Source organism: Ochotona curzoniae, unplaced genomic scaffold (assembly GCF_017591425.1).
Source record: "Ochotona curzoniae isolate NIBS_2020 unplaced genomic scaffold, NIBS_Ocur_1.0 contig_2294, whole genome shotgun sequence".
Taxonomy (NCBI): Eukaryota; Metazoa; Chordata; class Mammalia; order Lagomorpha; family Ochotonidae; genus Ochotona; species Ochotona curzoniae.
In genome coordinates, this window is record NW_024465405.1 from 5,384,247 (window position 1) to 5,408,609 (window position 24,363).

Genomic DNA, 24,363 nt, shown 5'->3' on the forward strand with positions numbered 1-24,363 from the left:
ACTTGACCCAGGACACACACAGAGTGAGGACACCAGGCTCCGGCGGTGCAGGCACCGGTGCTGTGCCGATGCTCTGGCACCGTGGGCTGGCCGCCTCCTGACCAAAGCCGTCGAGCCGGCAACTGGACCAATGGCACAGATTCAGCACCCAGTTGGACTGATTCTGGTCACATACATAGAGGTTTTCTTGTTTTCTGCCCCAATTTTGGTTCACCAAATCCCAGGGTCAATAGCAACTCGGTGTCCGGGCCTGTGCGTGGGAGCTGGGAACGCGCGCGCCTTCTGACGCTGGAGGCCTGTGCGTGGGAGCTGGGAACGCGCGCGCCTTCTGACGCTGGAGGCCTGTGCGTGGGAGCTGGGAACACGCGCGCCTTCTGGCGCTGGAGGACTTCACACTGCGGCTGTCGTCCTGGGCAGCCCAGGTGTGCGCACCTGCACAGGTATGTTGACAAAAGGCCGACAGCACGGCCCTCGGGTGTGGTGGTGTCTTGCTCGCCGCGGAAGCGCTGCTCTCCAGCCCGAGCACCTGTGCCCTGCGCTGTCCCAGGAAGGCCCGGTCAGCCCCGCCCTCCGCTGAGCTGCCGTGGGCACGCAGACCGTCCGTCGCTGTCACCTGCGGCCTCCAGGCACACAGCAACAGGCAGCAGGCATTCTGAAGGAAACAGACTGTGCACCGAAGCCCACCGGCTTTTTCTTTTTCCTCACACGTATGAAAAGGGGCATTGACACGATTTCCTCTCGGTGGAAATGAATTCCCAAAACTGCGCTGCCTTCCACGAGTCCTCAACGTGCAGTTTCGACCCAAGCCTGTGCGAGCCTGGGTGGTCCCACAGCCGACAGTCACACACAAATGCATTTTATTGCTTCTGATATTATTAAATCGGTTTTATTAGCTGTACGACTGGCTTGATTATTAAATGCAAAAAAAAAAATCAAACTACAGCAATAAGCTGAGTATTACTTCCTAAATTGGTTACTTTTTCATTTGGGCGCCAATTCAGGCAACCTTAAACTAAACTAAAAAAAAAAGAAAGATCAGCGAGAGAAATCCTGGTTGCCATCTGTCCCCCTGCAACCTACGGTGACTTAAACACTGAAGTCACCTCTTCCTGATGGGGGTCACTGCCCCGTGGCTCTGCAGGTCAAGGCCGAGAAAACCTCCAGGCCCTTGGACGCTGGCTGCCGCAGGGATTGATTGTAATTTATGGTTCAGCATCTTTAATGCAAGAAGGCAGGAGAAGTGGTTCAGGTGGTCACACTCCGGAGCCCCTCCTGCAGCCAGTGCTGGGGCGCCCCCCTTCTGCATCGAGCCGTCCTGGTGGAGACAGAGGGGGAGGAGGGGGGAAATCTCCCAGGCCGTGGGGCTCTCTGGGTTTGGCCTGGGGCTGTCCATTCGGTCATGGCAGAAGGCCTGGGGCGCTGGGTCCTAGGAGGGACCAATGGGTGGGTGAGCACGCAGGTAGCCCTGGAGCCCCACACAGCGCACAGGAAGGACACCTGGCCGCCCACGTTCCTTCGTCAGATTTTGTTCCACACTCTATCCTGGTGTGCCAGTCTGCAAGGCCCTTTGTGCTATGCATAGTGGCGTCGCCACTGTGGGGACCCGGAGCTGGGGAGACCAGACCGACCCCTGAGCCAGGCCCGGGGAAGGCAGCGAGAGGGCACCAGGCCGGTCAGCGGAGCAGCCCCTGGTTCAGCTTCAATAGAAAGGCCTGGCTCGCCCTTGATCACAGGGCTCTCCTGACAGCCCCTCTGGCTGGACCTAATTGAGCCCGGGTCACCTGGGAATAGGTTCAAAGGCATCAAAGCTGTAAAGCACGTCCAGGCCCAGAGCCAGAGCAGCCTGGCAAACAAAGAGCCACGAACCACTTCAAATGCGCTCGCGTTCAGCATCCAGATGTGTGGGGCCGGGGTCCTCGGTGTTGCCCACCTCTGCCAGGCCCCACTTGCCTGCCACCCTGAGCCCTGCTGCTCCAGTAGGGGCAGGCCGAGTTCCGGGGGTTCGCCCGCAAAGCCCTAAGGCGTTCTCTGTCTGGGTAGGACTTTGGAGAGGGAAGCGAAGGACAGAGGACCTGGGCCGGCCTGCTGACCAGGGCAGGCGCCCCAGCCGCGCCCGGCACCCAGGGCAGAGCCTCTTGGGCGGCGGCCGCGGGCGCCCGGTGCAGGCTAGCTGCGCTGCCTGGCTCCCACAGCACTTAACGGGAAAGTAGGAGGGGACGGGAGCCGGGGGAGAGTGCCGACTCCCCAACCAGAGCGCGTGAGAAGAGACGCCTCAGTATGCAGGGCGGCCAGACCCCGCAGCACACAATCCGCGGGGCCGGCGGTGCGCGCGAGGGGATGGGCGTCTGCAGACGGCATCGAGGGGCCGCACGCACCCCCGGATCCGCAGCCCGGATCCCCAGCCGCCCGCCGACTCGTGCGCGCCCGGAGCCAGCCGTGGCGCACGCGGGACTGCGTGCCCCTAGAGGCTCCCGGGTTCACCCTCACCTCCCCGGAGCGCATCTGGGTTCCGACTCGGCTCCCGCATCGCGCGAGACACCCAGCGGCCCGCTCTCCCTGATGAGGCGGAGACAAAGCCAGTCCAGGCTGGGCCGAGAGCGCTGAGCGGCCGCGGTGGGGGCCCGGGGCGAGGGCGCGGCGTCGCGCGAGGACCGGTGTCGGCGATGCCGGGCCGGAGCGGGGAGGCAAAACTGAAAGTGGCGCGCCTGGGCGGGGGAGGGAGGGGGCGTAGGGGGTGGCCGGCGGAGGCCCCAGAACTGGTCCTGCCCCCCCCTTCCAGGCCACGGCGGCCAATCAGCGCACCGCCCTCGCTCCTGACAACTATTTAGCAACCCAGCCCGGCTAGAGTTTCCAAAAAAGTTAAAATAACTTCCTCTCCGGGAGACCTCGGTTTTTGCACGAGCCGGCCTTGAAACCGGAGCCCTTTGCAGGCAGCCCCGCAAGCGCGTGCTCGGCGCCCGCGGGCTTGGCCAGCGGCGCGCTCACGGCGCCCCCAGCCCCCAGCCCCACGCGCGCCGCGCGGGCGCCATGGAGGAGGGCTCCAGCTCGCCCGTGTCCCCCGTGGACAGCCTGGGCACCAGCGAGGAGGAGCTCGAACGGCAGCCCAAACGCTTCGGCCGGAAGCGGCGCTACAGCAAGAAGTCCAGCGAGGAGGGCAGCCCGACCCCGGGCAAGCGCGGCAAGAAGGGCAGCCCGAGCGCGCAGTCCTTCGAGGAGCTGCAGAGCCAGCGCATCCTGGCCAACGTGCGTGAGCGCCAGCGCACGCAGTCGCTCAACGAGGCCTTCGCCGCGCTGCGCAAGATCATCCCCACGCTGCCCTCGGACAAGCTGAGCAAGATCCAGACGCTCAAGCTGGCCGCGCGGTACATCGACTTCCTCTACCAGGTCCTGCAGAGCGACGAGATGGACAATAAGATGACCAGCTGCAGCTACGTGGCCCACGAGCGCCTCAGCTACGCCTTCTCCGTGTGGCGCATGGAGGGCGCGTGGTCCATGTCAGCCTCCCACTAGCCCCGCGCTGCACCCGCCTCCGGACCGGCGCGCCAGGGTAGGTGTGCGCGCGCGACGGCCTCCCTCTCCTCCGAGCAGGCGCGGGAGGCAGGGGCCTCCATGGCATGTGTGGGCTGCACTTCTCCTCCCGGCCACAGACAGGGGTGCTGTCGAAAGGCTCCCGCGTCCCAGAGACACCCCAGAGACCTTGTACAAACCTCGTGCGAGGACACCATTTGGGAGCCGGTGGCTCCCTAGGCGGGGTGGGAGCGCGCAGCTGACCAACGGCCCCCCTGCTCCACTTTGCGGTGGCCGTGGCGTGGCGGGGAGGTGAATCCCAGGGGCCCAGGATGGGGTTCTCCGGCTCTTTGCGTCCCTCGGAGTGGAGGCAGCAGGGCAAGCCGTTCCAGCCGGGTTGTGTAGACAGCGGTCCCCAGTGCGGACACGTGTGCGGGGAAACCCAACGGAGCTGTGGGTGCTGGCAGTCTGCACCCTGGCCAGCCCGATGGGCGCCTAAGTACGCACAGTGTTTTCTTGTTGGGGAGGGGATCTGCGGAAGGACCATCTCCTGCGGGGAACTGCCAGGTGCTGCTGGGAGCACCTGCGTCTGAGAAAGCGGTTGTGGGCGGTCACGTGTGGAAGGACCCAGGGGCTGACTTCTCAGGTCCTGGTCCCCGCCCGCGTGTCCCATCTTCAGCTCTGCGGCCTGGGGGAGAGATGCGGTGCGCGAGGGGGACGTGAGGGGAGGGGGAAGGGAGGCCGTGCGCTCGCCCCCAGTGCTCTGGGAGCTGCATTGAGCTACCCGCGGGACACAGAGCCCGGTTTCCCCGGAGACACCTCGGTAGCCATTGCACCCTGCTTCAAGGCCGCCCTGAAGTGTGTGCAAGGGAGCGCTCTGACTTGACGGCCACTCCAGCCTGTCCACTGGGTCAGAATCTAAAGTCTGTGACTGCAGCAGGGGACGGCTGAGTCAGCACAGGTGGCTTTATTGCACTGTTTTAGCTTTTATTTTTGCGACACTTGAAAATCCTTTTGAGGAAGTAATTCCTTAAAAACATGCCTCTTTCCCCTTTCTAGCTTTTTTTTTTTAATGCCAATTTTCAACGGACAGTAACTTGTGGGAATCTTCTCTTGTCTTTCAAAAACCAGCTGGAAAGCATCCTAGCCACATATTTCTCTAGAAAGTTTGGGTTGGCCGAGGTGTGAGTGCCGCGGCGTGTGCGGTGGTAGTAGACGGATTCTGGCGAGGCTGTCCCCGCCACCTGACTTGGTTCCACGCTTTGTCCGGCTCGGTGCGTGGCCGTCTAAGGGCGGGTGTCCTCTCCATGCACACGGTGTCAGCAGGGTGAGTGCTCAGGCTGCCCTCCAGGACAGGACTGGGCACACACCAGGGCGCAGGAATTCAGAAGGAAAAGCTAAGTTTGTTTGAAAACTGGGGTGCTCCAGGTGCCCGCAGGCCTGGCATGAGCCATCGCTGTGCACTGTGGCGAGAGGTGAGGGGGGCTTGGGACGCACGTGGGAGCCAGTCCTGAACCACGGAGCACCACGGGCAGACAGGCAGGCCAGCCTGGTGGGGGCTGCGTTCACGCCTTTATCCTGATACACTTGGGGAGAGTCGGTTAGCTCAGGAAAGTCGCCATGAAAGACGCGCAGGAAGGAAGGGAGCAGGGGCTTGGGATCCACCCGTGCTGAGGGCAGGGCGAGTTTTACTGGCGTGAGAAGGGGACATCTTTGTGTCCCTTGGGTTTGTTGCCCGACAGTCTGAGCGAGCGTGCAGCCGTGCCTGGCTGGGCTGCCTGGAAGTGCCATGAAGGGAGGGACATCCGTGTGTCCTAGGAGCCCCCCGCTGAAGCAGCCCTGGCGCGCACCCGGGGTCAGAGGCCCTGGACATCTCAGTGCCCAGTGTGAAGTGTGGGGGTGGCAACAGCTGTGCGTCACCCACAGATGGTGCCCCTGCCCTGCTGGCTCCGACTATCCTCTTTGGCCTGGCATTGAAACATGCACGGCTGAGAAATGGGGCGTCGGGGACAGTCGGCTGGATCCCTCGGGTCAGAAACCGGATGGCATGCTAAGTGCCAGAGCTGCCCAAGCAGGGCAGAGGGGTGGCCGGGCCTGGGCCGGGTTGCAGCCAGTGAGCCGCCGGCCGTCCTCGGCCCCGTGGCTCTGAATGGCCGTCTCTTCTGAGAGCCGTAGCGCCTTTGGAGAACCTGAGGCCTCACGGTCCGTCCACATGTGCACGTGTGTGTCCGTGTGTGTGTGTGGGTGAATCTTTGTTCGTGCCCAGCGCTCTTTCCCTGTGAATGCTGCCTGACCCTGGTCGGGCACTAGCTGGTCTCCAGAGAAAACTGGTTCCCCGTGGAGAAGAGAAAGGCTGCGTCCAGAGGTTGTGGCGGATGGGAAGGCCAGGTGGGTGAGATGGCAGGAGCGTTCTGTTGTAAAATGTTCATGAACGAGACACGATGTGGGGTGTTGGCCCCCGCCACGTGGCCGCCGTTCTCCTCAACACCAGGGGCAGCTCCCCCAGCCTCCTGCTGGCCAGCCCGGCTGGTGCGGCTGCGCCTGGACTCCCGGAGCTGCTCTGTGGAACTTTCTGAAGACTGGCTCCTCGGACAGGCCACGAGCCTGGGTCTTGGTGGTTCTTGCGTTGCCGCCTGCTGCGGCCCAAGCCTCCGACGCCAGCTCCACCCTTGACGGGCAGAGGCTGTAGCCTGGAGCTGCAGTCTGAACCCCGGGCTTCGACAAAAAGCAACTGCTGTCCCCGGCCGGCGTCAGGCTGCGCTTTGACGGTTCTTAAGCTCAGCATTTCTACCGCTCACCTCCCCCTGCTGCCTTCAAGGCTGCCAGTGCGCCTACCTGTTTATGTGTGCGCCTTTTCCTGGGGAGGCATGAGTGAGGACAGCAAGCCCAGCCTGCAAGCTGCCCTCCAGCAAAGGGTTCACCCTGGGCGCAGTAAAATGCAAAGAGGGCATGCGTCCTGACCCGGCCCAGCCGCAGTCAGGAAGCAGAAGGGGCTGCGTGTGTGTGCTTCCCGAGTCCACACATGTGGACACACAGCCTTACACACGCCTGCACACACGAGTACAATGTAGCACACGTGTGTGCGTGAGACCTGGGAGCCGTGAGCAGGGGCTGGAGCTGGCTCGGCACCGCCGGGCTCTGATGCCCAGGACTGCTCTCAGAACTCCCTGCGGACGTGACAGGTGAGTCCAGAGGCCCTCGTTTCCGTGAGCACCCTGCACTGGGTCACCTCTGGGCTCGGTCCGCCACAGGAAGTGCCCCTGGAGCCGCAGCACGGACTGCAGTGACAGGGTTTACTTCCCGGCTGCGCTTCTCCCACCGTGCTGAAGCACGCACTTTCCACGGGCATTTTGAGAACTGCCCCCTCCCTCAGGGAACCCTGCATTTGCTTTAGAGACACGCAGTCTGCGATGGCGTTCGTCAGACCCACGCATCTGCCAAGCCCACGATTTACACAAACCGTCTACACGGCCGTGGAGGATCAGGCCACAGCCGCAGCAAGCAGGAGGCAGAGCCCGCTCCTGGCGCCCACTGTGTGCCATCCGACAGGAGGCCTTTTCTCTTGGCCCGAGCCCCGTCCTGGGCTTGTTTGGGAGTGAAGACGGGCAGGAGCTGCACGCCGGGGTGGCTGAGGCGTGCTGGCCGTCCAGTGAAGGGCAGCCCAGAGCTGGCCTCCGATGCAGCGACTGGTCGGAAACTGAGTCTGGGGGAGCCCGGGTTTGTCAAACTACAGACATGGCGCTGGGGGGGTCATCACCCTTCTTCCGCTGGTGGCCCACGTGTCCTGGGAGCCCATGAAGAATCTTGGTTTTGCTTCTCAGATCCCAAATGGGCAAATCCCTGCTCTCCCCGCTCCCTGATGCCTGGAAGGAAGGGGCTGACCGGCAGTGCTCTGCGAGGAAGCTTGCAGCCCCACTTTCTGAACCACCTTCCACCCTGACACAGCCACAGGCAGCAGGCTCAGCTGTAGGACCCACAGGGCCTGGGCGGAAAGCTTTGGGCAAACACCTGTTTGTTTCCTGAGCTCCTTGGTCACACCCCAGGTGGGGGGGCGGCGGGGAGACCCTGGGCCGAACAGGGGTGAGACTGAGGGCGGAGAGAGGACGGGATCAGGGGACCTTTCCCGGCCTCCCTGGGGAAGGAAGGCGCTGACGCTGCTGCTGCCAGTGTCGGGCGGCCACTGCGTGCCCGTCCGGTCCCCAGGATGCCCCTTGCGGAGTGAGGGGCCACGCGGGAGATGCCAGGCTCCCTGCGGGTGGCTCAGGTGACCTGGTCAGCTCAGGCTCTGTTCTGAAAGCAGACACCCCAGCTCTAGGCTCAGATTTGGGGGAGGTACAGGGGAGCCCCCAGGCATCCTTGAGCAACACATGTCACTACCTCCTCACCCGGGTCCTCGCTGCTGGGCAGGAGGGACGAGATTCAGCAGCCGCACGGCTCCCTGGGTCATTTCCGGAAAGCTCTGGGTCGTAAATCTATCCTTGCTCTGCCATTTGCTTCAGCGCGCGTATAATGAGGCGTTATCGTGTCTGTGGGGACATTCCTAAATGAGCTCAAATTGGAGGCATGTTGGGTGCGGGGTGTGTGGGGGGGTGGGCACAAGTTCTCTGGCTCTTCAAGTTCAAGTCCAGCACCGCACGTCTCTGTGCCACGGATTGGTGTCTTTGCCAAGGATTAATCGTCCAGGAATTACATAGCCGAGAACTGCAGGCTATGCGCCCGTGGGTGCTTGGGAGTGGCATGCCTCTGCAGGGTACCCAGACCAAGCGTTCTGGCATGCTCCACCCCATGTGGGCAGTGTGTCTTGTTGGGGCACTGGGAGTCCCTGGAGGCATGCCCGAGTGCACCCCGTTCCAGCGTACAGCGCGGCCGTGTCTCCTCACCTGGCTGTTGTCATCTGTTGTTAGGACAGTGGCTCATGAGACTCGCGTGCTGGCCTCCTAGGGCCTTGGTGTGACTGGGTGCTTTAGGACGTTTCTTAGGGCGACAGGAGCTGCTCCGGCTCTCCCAGCACTGCCTGGGCACTGGGGGGTCCTGCCCAGCATGTTCTCACGGGGCAGGGGTGTGCGGGGTTAGTGCCCAGGGGTCCGGGCGGCTTGAGCTTCCGTGTTTTCCTGGCTGTGCCACGATGGCCCGTCCTGACACTCCCATAGGCCATCCCTCTCAGGGCAAGTGTCCGTCAGTGGACAAACAGCGAGAGGTGGCCATTGCCACTCACTGGCATTGCGTGACGCTGTCCTGCTGTGTGCCACACACTGGCACTGCGATGCCGTCCTGCTGTGCGCCACACACTGCCGCTGTGACGCTGTCCTGCTGTGTGCCACACACTGCCGCTGTGATGCTGTCCTGTTGTGTGCAGTTTCCCAAAGGGACATTTCTGGTGAGAGTAATTCTGGCTCCTCACCTGCCCAGCAGCTCCGTGCACAGTCCTTGTTGCTCGGACGGAACAGCTGCCTCCCAGGAGTGACGAGGGTCCATGCGGAGTGGCCTCCGAGGACTACTGAGGCAATGGGCAGCACTGGGAGCCAGCTCAGAGGACACCTCCTATCTCCCACAGAGCCCCCTGAGCCCCCTGGCCAGCTGTGCAAGTGCACCCCAGCCGCTGTCCTAGAAGTCCCCAGGGCTGCCTCAACCAAGGGCCCTGGACAGCTGGTTGTAGCCGCATAGTGGGACCCATGGGGCATCCCCTGTACTGCCCTGGTGCTTCGATGATGCCAGAGAGGGCCTGGCAGAAGGTGCAGGGACAGCTGCCTGCTGTGCGCAGTTGGGGACACTCGGGAGCTGGCCTGGGCTGCCCGGGGTCGGGGGGCAGTCATGCCCGCTGCCCAGGACTCCAGGCAGGAGGGACTGGGATGCACCAGACCCCGCTGGCAGCTCTGGCCGGTGTCTGAGTGTGAACCTGGCGAGCTGCGTCCCAGGTCAGGCCGGGTGGCAGGAAGCAGCAGCTACCTTGGGCTCCCAGCCCGTGGCTCCGTGGCTGGGGAAGGGACTCTGACCCAGTGATGACTTTCAAAGCATATGAAGAGGCCCCTGCAGGTGGCTGTTAGGTAGAGCTCGGGCTGGCCCAGCAGCCTTGGGGGCCTGTGAAGGCTGGAGAGGCACCCCCAGACTGCTCACAGCAGCTGCGATGTTCTTGGGGCCCCCACAGATGCCCCAGCTGGGGGTCCTGGAACTGGTGTCAGCACACACTTTCTCACTACATGCACATGTGTGTAACATCACACTCATGATATGATGTCACTTTCTTTGACCTGGACAGCAAGTAGACGGCACGAAGATGTGCTGTGCCTGACGGGCACCCCAGTGAGGCCATGGGTGGTCACTTCTGAGGAGGCGTGGGGTCTGTGACTGTCCGTACAGAGTTCTGCCATCATTCAAGTCGCTGTTTCCAGATTGAATGTGTGTGTGTTTTCCTTGTGTGCTGAGCTGTTCCGACATGGTCACCATCAGATGGAGGCCAGATACTGTTGCCCTGTGCCCTAGGGTCCCCGTCCCGCCCAGTCCAGCCTCCCAGCCACGTGGCAGTCCTGGCTGCCCATTTCCTCATTAGGGACTTTCTGGTAGCTTCCCAGCCACCAACAACTTAAGCCAGCCAGCCAGACTCCATGGGCCACGTGTCAGCTGGGATGCGCAGGCACTGGCCCATAGGAGGTCACTGGGCTTAGAGCACCCAGCAAGCGCTCATTTCCCCCAGGGGACTCCCTGTCTGCCCCTTCCCCTCTGCCTCTCCCACTGAGTATCCGAGCGGAGGCCCTGCCTGGTGTGTCCCAGCTGGTGTCCCCATGGCCGCCGCCCATGGCCACTGCCAGCAGGAGCAGTGCTCAAGTTAATGAGAGGGAACTGTGCCAGCTCTATCTGCAAGGTGGGACGTGGTTCACCCACAGGAAGGTGTGATGCCGGGACACACCTGCGTGGGACAAGCTGGAAAGCGCTCCCCACAGCACAGGCCAGCCTGCAGCCTGGGCACTGCCAGAGGCAGGGGCCGGAGTTGCCACGTGGGCCCTGGTTTCTATAGGGAAGGGTGGGGCACCAGGACTGGGCAGTGTTAGGGTATTCCCTGTGTGAATCCTGCAGAATGCCACTGTGGGTCTCTCACTGCTTCCCCCCAGATCCCAAAGCTCAGATGGGGTCCCTGTGGCAGCGCACGGGAGTGCCGTGCGCCCACTGAAGGCAGGCTGTGCCTCCGAAGCCTTGCCCTTCACGCCGATGTCACACCTACGCAGACGCACACACGTGCAGACGCACACACGTGCAGACGCACACACGTGCAGACGCACACTCCCTCTGCTTCCTCCTTCTGCCTTCTGGCTTTGTCCCGTGTCACCTAGGCCTCTCCAAACCCCTCTCAGTGGCCTGAGTTCTCACGCTCTGGGGGAGTTGGAAGTGGCTGGCCCCCACCCTGCCCACCGGTAGCAGGACAGGTCGCCCCTGCCACCACGGACACGAGCACCCCATTCCAGCTAGTGTGGGCTTAAGGGTGGATGGGCGCAGCGAGAGGTGGGCTGCCAGAGAACAGACGGGTGTGTCATCCTGCTGCTGCCCGGTCCTCTGCCCTCACTCCAGGGGAAGGCCACGAGGGAGGGGCCGTGAGGAGCACAAGTTCCGTAGCCGCAGAGGGTAGTGGGCCCTGGCCGCAGCTGCTGGCAGTGGGCTTGGTGGGATCCCGGGCCTGGGTCCCCCCGCAGCTACGGAGCCCTGCGGTCTGACTCCTTGGCACATCTCTTGACCTCAGAGCACCCAGCAAGCGCTCGTTTCCCCGGGGGACTCCCTGTCTGCCCTTCCCCTCCGCCTCTCCCACTTTGAGTAACTGAGCGGAGGCCCTGCCTGGCGTGTCCCAGCTGGTATCCCTGCCTGGCTCCATCAGGCAACCAGCGTGAGCAAGCCCCAAGCAGCTCCCTTCTGCTCCCATCCCTGCTTCCCCCAGTCTTCGGGGTCCTGGCCTCCCTGTGGACATTCATCCAGCCGCTCCCCGCACACCTGCCGCCAGAACCCACGAGAAAGGCAGGCAAGCCCGGAGACTCCCGGGGAGGTCTCGTGGCTCTGAAAGGCAGGCCAGTCACCCACAGCAGCTGCCTTGGCACGGACAGCGACGTTGCTGGCGTGGGCACACAGCTGGCCACATGAGCTCAAGTCGTGGCCAGAGGTCTGTGTGGCCGCTGTGCGTCAGGAAGCAGCACTGACCCCTGTCCTACAGAGTGCCAGGCTGCAGGCACAAGCCTCAACTCTTGGGAAGTTCAGCAAACTCTAGCATTCGTCCAGGCTGAAAACAGAGCAGGTGGCCTCCGTGAGGAGGAGCAGGGGGTCCTGGGGGCTGGAGCAGCCCCCTCGGGGAGTGGGACAGAGCTGCTGGCGGGGACTTGGCAGGAGCACAGGACGCGTGCGGGGTCTGGCTGTGGCCCCAGGGTCGGGCTGTGCTCTGCCTCCCATCATCTCACCTCGCTCTACGGCTTCAGCACCACCTGCCTTCATCTTTAAAACCATATCTAGGCATGAGAAAACAATGCAGGAACTCGCGCCCGTCTCGACACTGTGGTCCTGCCTCACCCTGCGGGTCAGAGGAACCCCGCATCGGGTTCCCGGAAGCGTCCGTCTGCCCCTGCACGGGCCCGGTGCTGAGGAGGGTGGTGGAGCACACCCCTGAGGCCTGTGCGCTGCCCGCTGGCCACGGTGACTCCAGCCTAGGCCGCCCACATCTCGCGCCTTCGCTCACCCTGCCGTTTTCGCATCCTGGGCTACGTCTGACACGCGTTTGAGGCACATCCTGGCACCTTACATGCTGATGGCAGGGCGCCCGCTGACGACTTTGCGATAGGCATGGGGCGGCCAGGGTAGGGGTGCGGTGTGAGCTGCCCGCTGCTCCTTCTGCAGCCCACACGTGCATGGCACAGCCCGGCACCTCGGCCCCTGGCTGGAGCCGCTCGGGCCTTGTGTGAAGAGACCTCCAGAAAGAAACAAGAGTTCAACAGCCGGCTTGGTCCCCATCCGGGCCTCCTGTATGAATCAGCCGGCCGGGAGCGGGAGTGACTCAGAGCTCAGCTTTTTGTCTCTCTCTGTGCAAATAAACAGAACAGTGGGGCTTGAATGGACCGCACCCAGAGTGTAGCTCAGCCTGGGGAGGGATGGCCGGCTCCAGAGGAGATCAAGACCCAGCGGGCAGATAGGGGCTGGAGGCCAGCGCCCACGGGGTAGGGGAGTGGGGCTCTGTAGACTGCCCTGGGGCCCTGGCCTGCCCAACCCCCAGCTGGACGCAGCGCCCCAGCCTGCTCACCCAGCCCCCTTCTCTGAGAGCTGCTCATGGTTCCGCAGCAGGCGAGGGTTAGAAGGCTCCAGGGGAAGTGCTGGCTGCAGCCAGGGGCCGCAGGAAGATGTGTCACTCCTGCAGCCCGCAGGCGCCGGCCCTCCTGGTGCGGCCCAGCCCAGTCCAGCCAGCCACACTGCTCAGGCCGTCCCCAGGACAGGGGCATGCTGGTGCTGGGAGCTGCTCCATTCCTTCGCTCTGGCTGTGAAGACCCAGATGTCCTGAGGTCCGTGGCTGCAGCAGTGGCTCCCCATCTCTGCCAAGGTGCCATGTGGGTCGAGGGACTGAGCGAGGCATGCTGGGTAGGTGGTGCCATTCTCAACATGGCTCCGGAAGGCTGGCACCTCTACTCCCATTTCATAGCCGGGGCACCTGAGGGTCCAGCCTGGCTGAGGGTGCAGGGCCCTGGCTAGAGCCGGGCAGTGGCCCCTGGACGACCTGTGCTTGCAGCCGACTGTCTGAGCCCTGAGGTCTCTTCCTCTGCGTCGCTCACTCTGCTGACCACAGTGAGCCCCTCGGGCGGCAGGGAGTGTCTAGCCAGGAGCAGCTGGGCACTTGACTGTGTCTCCAGCACCCCTCCCAGCCATTCCCGGGGGCGCTGCCAGCTGGCTGCCCTGAGGGCAGCCAGTGCACCTGTATTGGAATCACTTGGGCACTCAGGCCATGGCAGCACATTGGTCCACACGTGAACAGGTGGCCCCCTCTGCGCCGCCTGCCTGGGCATTCCCTTCTGCAGACAGAGCCTCTGGGTTTGCAAGTGGACTGTGCTCGCTGGCTGGTCTGCTGGGGTGCTGGGGACATGTGCCTCCACTTCCGCCCAAGACAGCCTCCGGCCGCAGGAGACACATGTAACCCAGCAGGATTGAGTGCTCCCCATAGCTGCCCAGTGCTGACTCTCTGCTCCTCAGGGTGCCCCAGCAGCCAGGCAGGGCCGGGCTGAGTCCAGGAACTGCTGGTCCCCTTCATGTCATCAGCCGGGGGCACCTGTCTGAGCTGCTGACCTCACGTAGCTCCTAAAACTATCAGTGCAGGGTCCCGAGTGAGTGGCCCAGGGGCATCTGGACTGACCTGGGCCCTGGCAGAGACCCCTGCCTCCTTGTCTGCCTCTCCTGGGGCAGCTGGGTGCTCTCCACAGCCGGCCCAGCCCTGGCCTGTGGCAGCCCAAGGTTCACCTGCTCTGGGCCCTTCCACCGTCCCCCGCCGCACATGCCCTCTGGTCCCCGCGGCTCCCCCAGCAAGGGGCACCTCTGCCTATTGCTACCACAGTGGGAGTGTGGTCAGACTGCTCGTCCGTTCCACGTGCTGTGCCCAGGGCTGCTCGTCCACTGCACGTGCCATGCTTAGGGCACTGGGGTGGTATTTGCTCCCCGTCCTGTTTGTTTGTTGGAAGCGAAAGTGCAGGAGGGTTCTCTAGAGACCCTGCTGGTTTCCCACCAAATTCTTAAATTACATGGGGTCTGGAACACAATAATACTTTTCCCCTGGCTGTCCCCCTTGTGGGCAGGAATGCCTGGAGGCCGGGAGCCCCACATTGTGCCAGCGTGGATGGGAGAGCAGCCATTCTTCTCCAGGCTGTGATATGGAAGGTGTGGGGGACCCCAGCAGGGCAGGGTTGGAGTGACTTGGGGGATGAATGCAGAAGGCATGAGCCTAGCACCCCGGCCCTAGCACGCATGTGCACCCCGGCCCTAGCACGCGTGTGCACCCCGGCCCTAGCACGCGTGTGCACGCCGGCCCTAGCACACGTGTGCACACACATACATCCTGCAGGAAACACTCCTTTGGCATTGGGGGTGGTGCACAGACTGAAGACAAGCCCACCCAGCTCCTGGGCTGAGGGGGCTGGGGACCCTGCCTCCCCACACACAGGAAAGGACTGTCCTCCCACTGCAGCCCTGCCCCTGCCAGGCCCAGCACCCATGGCCATCAGCAGACGAGCAACAGTGGCCCTTCCTACCTGCCGTGTACCCCAAGCCCAGCGCCAGCGGAGGACTCAAGGGACAGGTGCAGAAGCCATGAGGGACCATGTGGCTAGGAAACCACGTGGGAGTGGTGGGGCCGAGGTGGACCAGAGCTCTCGGGCCCTGGGCAGAAGGAGGAGCCAAAACGGATGAAGGAGCCAGGCTGGAGAGGCCCTTGCAGGAGGGCACAGGAGGGTCCCCACGCATCCCCCACCCCCTGAGTACGGTGTAGGCAGGGACCAGCATGTGGAGGGTAAGAATGGTTGGGAAAACGCACGGGGAACGAAGAAGTCCCAAAGACAAGGTCTTGCAGGGAGGTAGCCAGCAGCCCCACGCCTCCTGGAGCAGCGTGGCAACCAGGGCCATGTCCCTCCATTGCACCTGCTTGGCGCTGGCCTGCGTGGCTCAGTTGAGATCACCTTGTGCATGGCTATGGTTCTGCAGAGGCCCTGGGCTGTCTGAGTGTGGACGGAGTGGGCAGGGTCAGGCTTTGTCCTGCCTGCTCCTGGGAGCTGGCTGTACTCTGGCAGGGTCTGCTGCTGAGTGGGAAAACCTTGGGGCAGGGCCCTGTCCCAGCCAGGGTCTGGGCTGTGGGTGGGACAGGGCACCCCACCCAGGCATAATCTCTCTGGACTGGGGACATTGATGGCCCCTTCCACAGCTGGAGGACGCCGCCTTCCGGGATTGGCTCCTGTGTGCCCTGCCTGGCCGTCGGCTGGGGATCTGCCACAGACTTGGGTGTCTCGGGCCAGGCCTGGGAGCCAGAGGGAGGGGCTGATTGGTTCAGCTGCCCCTTTCAGTTCCTACGCAGTCCCTGGTGGGCCCGGGCTCCTCACCTGCATCTTCTAGAAGCAGGAAGTGAGTTTCTGGGGACAGTAGATAACGGGCCAGAAGGCAGCCTGCCCCTGCTGACCTAGGGGTGGTGCCGTCTCCGGCCCTGGGCTGTGGTCCACTGTCCAGGTTCCGGGGGGAGTCTCGTACCTGTGACCTCCCAGTTGGTTTTGTGCTATGAGGGCTTGAATGGAAGCAGATTGGATGGCTCCCCCCACTGCACTGAGTGTTTTGTACCCCGTGCTGGGAGCGGAGCTGCTGGGGCCAGCGCTTCAGGCTGGGCAGTGGCCCAGTGTCCCAGCCCCAGGCAGCCTGGGGGGCCACTGCTCTAGGGGAGGGGAGAGTGCATGACCTGGCAAGGGGAAGGGGCTGGGAGGACATGAGCTCCCCGAGCCCGGCTGCAGAAGGAGCCATGAGGATGCGCTGAGCGGGCGAGGAGCAGGTCCCCAGAGGAAGAGGTGCTGGCCCGGCGGCTGGCTGCCGTGGCCTGTTCACCACCGCAGGACGGACTCGTGCCTTCACTGGAACAGTCCAGAATCTCATTAGAAGCTTTCTGGAGGCAGTGACAGAAACAGAAGAGGACAGAAGGCACATTCCGTGTGTCCGAGCGCGGATTCAGCAGCACCCAAACAGGGAGCAGGAGAAAGCCAGGGCAAGCTCCGCCCCCACCCCACACCACCCAAACTCCGAGACTGAGCCAACCGGGTTTGGTTAAGTCCGAGTGCCCGGCTGCTCCTGGGGCCCTGCTGCAGTCCTCAGAGTACATGGGCAGCCTCTGTCCTGCTGACTGCCATCCCTGCCCTGGCACACCTGTCCCTGGTGCCATCCTCCTGGCTTTTAGTTTTCCCGCCAAGGACCACCTCTGCCCCGTCCCACTGCCCCCCGGTCTCAGCTTTCTGTGGGCTTCCCCAGCCACTGCAAGCTGGCTAGAGCCATCCTGGCCCCTTGCTCTTCCTCTGCCAGCACCTGGGAGGCATCTGCTTATTGGGTCAAGCTCACCAACCCAGTGCCACCTTGGCCTTCTGGGTGTGCCCCATCTCTGCTGTCCCCTGTCCCATTGACCCCTATTGGTTTATCTGTTTATTTTGGAATGGCAGAGAGACCAACGGATGAAGGTGGACGGGGGAAGCTCCCAGGTACCCACTAGGCTGAAGCTGGGCTGGGGCCAGAGCTGAGCCTCAGACCAGGAGTACCGAAGGCCCCACCGCCTGCGCCCCCCTTCATGGGCAGGGTTCTGATCGGCTGCCCAAGCAGCTGCCTCCCTGGCCGGGTGGGAGTCTGGCCCAGGGCAGACCCAGTCACAGTCCGGCCCAGGTGCCAGCCATGCTAGGGCCAGGGGGCACCCTCCTTCCCTGGCCCCGGCGTCCGGCCACAGTTAAGAGCTCAATGCGGACTTGCAGGCCCTCACTGGGCAGGCTTTTGGCTCCCATTAGAACTCTTTCCCTGGTAGGATGTGCTGGCCTCCGCTCTGTGCCCAAGCTGAGCCCGCTCAGCCCATCTCCCTCCAGGTCCTGAAACGGGGGGCTTGGAGCACTCACCCCAGGGCTTCAGCCAGTGATCAAGGAGGACAGCCTTTGCCTGGCCACCGGAGCTGGCCCTGAACAGCCAGGAAGGGCCCAGGGTTCCAGGATGGATGTAACACCCATGAGAGTGGGACAGGTGGGACGCCAGCCCAAGAGCCACTTGCCTCCTAGCTCCTCGAGCCCCCACGTGACCCAAACGTGTCTCGTGTTCAATTGTAGAGCTCATGGCCGCAGGACTTCCCACCCCGGCTGCTCCAGAGCCCGGCTCAGGCACACCTTCATCGCCGAGTCTGCTTCTGTCCGCCTGAACTGCCCCTGCCCCTTGCCCTCAAACACTGGCAGCCCTGCCCCGTCCCAGGGCAGGCCGTGCCCTGATATCCTGGTGGAGCCCTCTGCTGAACCCCTCCACCTCCCGTGCTGCCCCGCCCCTGCGGCCCGTGCCCAAAAGGAAAGCATGGCCAAATCACCTTCCTCCCATAAGGACCAAGGCCCTGGTGCCCGGCAGGCTGGGGTCATCCCAGCTCGGGTTCTTCCAGGCAGCTCCTGGGTGTGCAAAGTCGGGATGTCAGCTGCACTGGCTGAAGCGGGTGCTTTGGGCCATCTCAGCCCCTCTCTTCCTCCTGGGGTCCCCGAGCCTTGGTGGGTGGGCTCACTTGTGCCACACTTTCCGGGGAGTGTGGGCGTGCCTAGCCTCAGTCCAGCACTGCCAGTGCCCGGCGGCTGTGGCAGCACCCTCAGGACCTTGGAGACTGTGACTGACCCTGACGGCTGGGAAAGTGACCAGCGCAGTTGTCCATGTTCCTGCTGCCTGTGGCCAGCAGTGCCAAACCCAGAGTCCCTCACCCCACCCCGGAGCTTGGCCCAAGAGAGCGGGGCCCAGCAGCAAGTAGGTGCGGGTCAGCGTGGGGGACCTGGGGCCTCTTCACCACGCCGGGCCTGACCGGGGAGGCAGCCACAGCCGCTGCCCCTGCCACCCCCGCTCCTGACCAGGGCCCAGTGGTCTGTGAGGGCACTTAGGCCTGGGGGAGAAGCCGCTTCCGGGGAGCAGGCCCACTGGTGACCGGCAGTCCTGTTTCGTTTTGTTCCATGGCAATGGGCACACAAGTTTGGGTGCAGACCCCAAACACAAGGTGGCTTTTAGCCCAGTACACCAGGGCGGGCCCGGTTGCCGGGACCCAGACACAGGTAGGCTGGGTCCAGGCATGTGCCCCCAGAGTGCACGGGCTCAGGAAGCCACCACCCAAGGGGGCAGTTTGAACCTCTCTGGGCTACCGCCACGGCTCCCTCTGCCTCTGGCAGGTGGGACATGGGTTTTCCTATCAAGGACCCTGTTCTGAAAATCCTTCTAGAACCCTAGCAGGCCCTTTGCTTGTTTGCATGTTGGAGGCAGCAGGGACTGGCTGGGGCTGGCCTTCCCGTTCTCCCCACTCCTGGGAGGCCAGCCCTGGTGGGCTGTGTCCTTGCCAGCAAGCCCCGGAGCAGCACAGCCGGAGCCCTCGGGGCATGACTCATTGTTCACTCCCCTGCTGATGGGAAGTCCGCCTGCACCTTCTGCTGTGGCTGCCCGCTCGCTCCTGGGCGCTGAGCTGGCCGCAAGCTGGGGAGGTGCCCAGAGGCCGCGAGTCTATGTTAACTGTTTGACCGCACGTGGGGTGTCGTGTCTCCTGGCACAGTGACACCCGACACTCCCATCCAGCAGGCTGTTGCCAGGCAACCACGGGTTGTGCATCGACCCGGTTGTTGTCCCGACAGGCTTCCGTGAGCAGTGTGTGTGAGTATGTGTGTGTACACATGCGCACTGGTCCCTTCCACTCCTGACCTTGGCCGGCTCACCTGGACACCAGCAGGGGACCCTGAGACAAGTGGACCCCACTCCTCAGCGCTCCGTTTGGGGCCAGGTCAGTTTCCCGCGTTTCATCAGCCTTGGAACGAGGGTTAGCTACCGTCCAGTGCCTTTTCCAAGTCCCATGGGTCTGCGGGAAGCCATGTGCGGGGTCCTGCGGGAAGCACTGTGCCCCGCCCTGTGCCCCCCAGGGGGTTCACACATCTGTGAGAGTCCTGGCCCCTTACTCTCCAGCACAGGCCGAGGTACCCACTAGCCTCTGTCCACCACAGGCCACCTCCAGCCCGAGCATCCACTGTGGCCTCTGCTGATGTCCCTAGGCTGCTGTGGACACACAGCACAGAGCTGAGGGTCTTGGGTTGCTCCCAGGGACCAGATGACCCACCCTCCAGTACCCCCTCCTCTGCCCTGCACAGGTGCCGTGTGAGCACCCCTTGCTTAGTCCGTGCAGAGCTCCTGGCACAGGGTCTCGTGTGAGGAGCCCCAATCTCTCTTGTGAGTCACCACCCACCCCTCGGTCTCCAGGTCCGATCTCTGGCCCCTCGCCGGCCCCCGGCACTGGCCTCGGCTGTGCTGGAGCCTCGTCACCTTTCTCCTGGCCAGGACCCCTGGGGGTCTTCCCTCCATCACAGTGTCTGTGCCCCTGAACCAGCTCCCATCTCCTGGGCTGCCCATCCTCTACGCTGGACCTTATCTCCCTGCGTGCCCACCCTCCCTGGGCCTCCTGGAGCCTCAGCTGCACCCTGCATTCTGTACCAGGCTTCTTACTGGCCAGGAGAGAGAGAGAGAAAGGCCTTCCACCCACTGGTTCACTTCCCAAATGGCTGTAATGGCCAGGGTGGTGTTGGTCCAAAGCCAGAAGCTAGGAGCTTCTTCCTGGTCTTCCACTTGGGTGCCGGGTCCCGTGCATGTGGGCCATCCTCTGCTGCTTACCCAGGCACATAAGCAGGGAGCTAGAGAAGAAGCCGTGCAGCCAGGACTCGAACCAATGGCCATATGGGATGCCAGCATCACCAGTGATGGCTTGGCATGGTCTGCCTTAGGGCCAGCCCCAGTCAGCTTTACAAATGAATCATAGATAATGTTGGGAACTGTGGGCACGCCTTTCACTCCAGGGGTACTGGAAGGAGAGTTGTGGGAGCGGTCTGTTTGGGAAGGACCGTGTGACTCTCTGCTGAGTCAGTGTGTTCTGCCATTCTGTGTGGGTGCCCTGCCAGGGTCCTGAGCCCCTGATGCTTTGGGGCCCCCTGCTTTGGCTGGAGAGCGTGGGACCTGTCCAGACATGCAGTGACAGTGTCATAGGTGTGTACCTGCTGTCTGGCTGCCAGTCCTGCTGGGAGCTCAGGGTGTGGGGAGCCCAGCTACGGCCCTCCTCCTGTGTGCCCCCACCTCCCACAGCTCCTGCCCCGGGATGGCGGGATGGCGGAGCTCCTCTGCTGCTTCCCCTCATCCTGTCGGCTTGCCCTGCTGTGGCGGCTGGGCAGCACCTCACTGCCCCTGCAGAAGAGAGGCCTCCCGTGCCCGCGCGCCTGGGGCGTCACTGGCCACGTCTCCTGTTTCCTCGGCGGCTGGTTTCGCTGTAGCCAGCCCAAGGTGTGCGAGTGGGCATGAGGGAGCCTGGAGCTAAGGCCCAAGAAGACCTGGGATGGCATGGCTGAGGGGTGTAAGTGAGTGTGTGGCTGTGTGTGAGTGTGGTGGTGTGTAAGTGTGAGTGTGTATATTGAGAGAGTGACAATGAATGTGTGAGTGTTTGTGTGTGTCCATATGTGTGCCTCAGTCTATTGTGAGTGTGTGCGTGAGTGCCTTCCATGAACATGCGTGTGTGATCTGGTGAGAGCAGGCTTTGAACCCGTGACCAACAAAGCCCAGGAAACTTGCCCCCTTCTCTAGCCGGGACGCGCTCTCGCTCTGGAACCACCTTGTGTGGTTTTTGCTTTTTTACACTGATGGATTTCATTGACTCATCTTGGCTTTTTCTTATTTTTTACAAGTTATTTATTTGAAAAACATCTGTTGTTGAGAAAGAGGGGGAAGAGACGGAGCTTTTTCCATCTGTTGCTTCACTCCCAAATAGCCCCAACATCTGAGATTGGGCCATGATGAAGCAAAGAGCCAGGAGCTTCTCCTGGGTCTCCCCCAGGGGTTCAGGAGCCCAAGCACTTGGGCCAGCCTCTGTTGCCTTCCCTGTCACATTAGCAGGGAGCTTGGTCAGAAGTAGAACAGCCAATCTGGGATGCCAGAAATGTAGATGGCGGCTTAACACGCTATGCCACTATGCTGGCCCCACATCTTGGATTTTTTTTTTTAACAACTAGTAGCACTTCTGGAATATAGTAGATGCTCAGTGAATTTTTGATTGTTTGGTGATGGATGCGTGGATGGATGGATGGATGGGTGATGGGTGGATGAATGGATGGATGGACAGATGGGTGATGGGTGGATGAATGGATGGATGGACAGATGGGTGATGGATGCGTGGATGGATGGATGGATGGGTGATGGGTGGATGCGTGGATGGATGGATGGGTGGGTGATGGGTGGATGAATGGATGGATGGACAGATGGGTGATGGGTGGATGCGTGGATGGATGGACAGATGGGTGATGGGTGGATGCGTGGATGGATGGATGGGTGGGTGATGGGTGGATGAATGGATGGATGGACAGATGGGTGATGGGTGGATGCGTGGATGGATGGACAGATGGGTGATGGGTGGATGAATGGATGGATGGACAGATGGGTGATGGGTGGATGAATGGATGGATGGATGGGTGGGTGATGGGTGGATGCGTGGATGGATGGATGGGTGGGTGATGGGTGGATGAATGGATGGATGGACAGATGGGTGATGGGTGGATGAATGGATGGATGGATGGGTGATGGGTGGATGAATGGATGGATGGACAGATGGGTGATGGGTGGATGCGTGGATGGATGGACAGATGGGTGATGGGTGGATGAATGGATGGATGGACAGATGGGTGATGGGTGGATGAATGGATGGATGGACAGATGGGTGATGGGTGGATGCGTGGATGGATGGACAGATGGGTGATGGGTGGATGCGTGGATGGATGGACAGATGGGTGATGGGTGGATGAATGGATGGATGGCTGAGTGGGTGAGTGGATGGGCGAGTTGGTGGGTGGACGGGAGGGGTCTGGATGGAAAAACAGGTGACCTTCCAGTGAGCCCCCTCCAAAAGCCCACGGCTTCTTTGCCTTCCAGAGCCGCACCACTGGTGTTTCGTTCGCTCTGTAAAGGCAGAGCCGGTAAGAACCTTTCCCCGCTTCTTGGTGCTGTGAACTCCAGACGGGAAGAGATTGGAGGGACCCCCAGGACCAGCCCTGCTCCGCGGCTCACCCGCCACCACCCTGTGGACTGGGCAGGCAGGCGCGGGTGTGTGCGTGGGGACAGGAGGCATGTGTGTAAGCCCAGATGTTTTACTTCTGCTGTGGAGAATGTTGTCCATGTCAGTGGACGTGGGCATGTTGGGGTGACGTGACGGGGGCTGCGCCAGGAGGGGCTGCGTCAGGAGGGGCTGCGCCAGGAGGGGCTACGTCAGGAGGGGCTTGCCAGGAGGGGCTGTGCCAGGAGGGGCTGTGCCAGGAGGGGCTGCGCCAGGAGGGGCTGTGTCAGGAGGGGCTGCGTCAGGAGGGGCTGTGCCAGGAGGGGCTGCGTCAGGAGGGGCTGTGTCAGGAGGGGCTGTGTCAGGAGGGGCTGCACTAGGAGGGGCTGTGTCAGGAGGGGCTGTGTCAGGAGGGGCTGCGTCAGGAGGGGCTGTGAACTTGCTGATGGTTCTGCTGAGTCCTGGGCCCCTTTGGAGCTCAAGCCCCGAAGGCCACCCTGACCGGGCCGTCCCCTGCTGGCTTTGGCTTCCCATGGCTGCACTTCCCCTGGGACAGCTGGTACAACTCATATACTGAAGCCCGCAGCCGTGCCTGCCTCCCTCCCGCCCCTCCCCGGGGGAAGGCTCTCAGCTTAGCTTTGCTACCCCCTCCCCGCCGCTGTATCAGCTGCCTTCTCCCGGGAAGCAACCTGGACTTTCTGCCTGGGACAACTTGGAAGTTTTCAGTAGTGAAGTGCTCTGAACTTGAAAAAAGTGTCTATGTGAGCACAAGTGTATGTGTGTCCACTTCTGCTTGAGCTGTGCCTGCTCACGCATGTGCAGTGTGGGTGTTCGCACTGTGCTCACGTGTGCACATGCATGTCTATGTATGTCCAGGCACATGAGAACCAGGGAAAACATGTCTTAGCCATTTCAGATCTTTGCGTTGATTCAGTAAGTTTTAAAATTCTCTGAGGACAGAGGCCGTTGAATTCCCACGCGGGCCGTGGAGTGGGGAGGAGTCTACAGTGCTGTGTTCTGCTGAGGACGCTGGGCGTGCATGGACACACACAGTCACAAGGTGGAAATGCTCCCGTAGACACACACACACAGAGAACTCGGCTGTGCCTGCTCCGGTGGAGACACACACACATACACACACGCTCAGTGACACACGGGGTCACGTGAGCTCCCCTGCGCATGACCTTGGGGCTTCCCATGGCTCAGTGGCCTTGGGTGTGACGGTCGGGCCCCACTGACCTCTGGAGGCCGTTCCCAGCAGGTCCACGGGCCCCTGACCTGCAGCCTTGGGCTTCAGCTCTTGGTGTCAGGCAGCCGGCACACACACATCATATACCATCACGCTGCAGAGGCAAGCACACGCTCAGGTGAGACACTGCGCCAGCTCTCAGCACCAGAATCTTCTGCCCATCTCCTATGAACTTGCAATTGTTTATGAAGCAGGAAGCCCCCTGGAGTGTCGAGGGGGAGCACCGGAGCTCCAGGGTGGTCCTGATCTCCCTCCCGGCCGCCCACCCCCAGGGCTCCTGCCCCAGCTTGCCCCACAGTAACGCATTGCCCTCCTTGTCTTCCAGACACAAATGGAGCTGGGCAGCACCCGGACCTCGACCTGGACAACCTGGATGACCCCAAGGAGACCCCGGGGCCTGGGCCAACGGCACCGGGGGTGCAGCTCCCCTCCTGGCCCCAGCGCTCTCCGGAGAGAGGGGCTGCTCTCCCTGCACATCTCTGGATTCCGCCTCGCGGATGAGGCTTCGGATCTGGCGTCTGTAGCTCCCTCCAAGTGCCTTCTCTAATGTATATTTTTTTAATAAAATGGAAATGCACCCTTGTAAATTCTGTTGAGACTGGACCAAGGCTCTCAGAGGGAACCCCGACCTCGGCCCCCAGCACTGGCCTCTTTCTCTGTATCTCTCTCTCCCTCCCTCCCTCTTCTGCCCCAGGCGCGGGCACCACCAGACTTATCTTTATTTTCGTGTACTTCCTGTCTCAGTGTATATGTCATGTTTTATTTATTGAGATATTTTTACGATTGATGGCCCGCATGGCTCTGT

General features: G+C 62.3%; 1 protein-coding gene across 1 annotated transcript; it reads left to right on the forward strand.

Moving 5' to 3' along the window:
• The first annotated feature begins 2,847 nt into the window (after positions 1 to 2,847).
• Positions 2,848 to 24,363, forward strand: TWIST2 (twist family bHLH transcription factor 2). Its single transcript, XM_040972484.1, has 2 exons — positions 2,848 to 3,547; positions 23,884 to 24,363. The coding sequence occupies exon 1, from the start codon at positions 3,028 to 3,030 to the stop codon at positions 3,508 to 3,510; it is 483 nt and encodes a 160-aa protein (XP_040828418.1). The 5' UTR covers positions 2,848 to 3,027; the 3' UTR covers positions 3,511 to 3,547; positions 23,884 to 24,363.

What these genes read in the sequence shown, in the direction of transcription:
- TWIST2 (XM_040972484.1), top strand. Translation starts at nt 3,028, where the DNA reads ATGGAGGAGGGCTCCAGCTCGCCCGTGTCCCCCGTGGACAGCCTGGGC.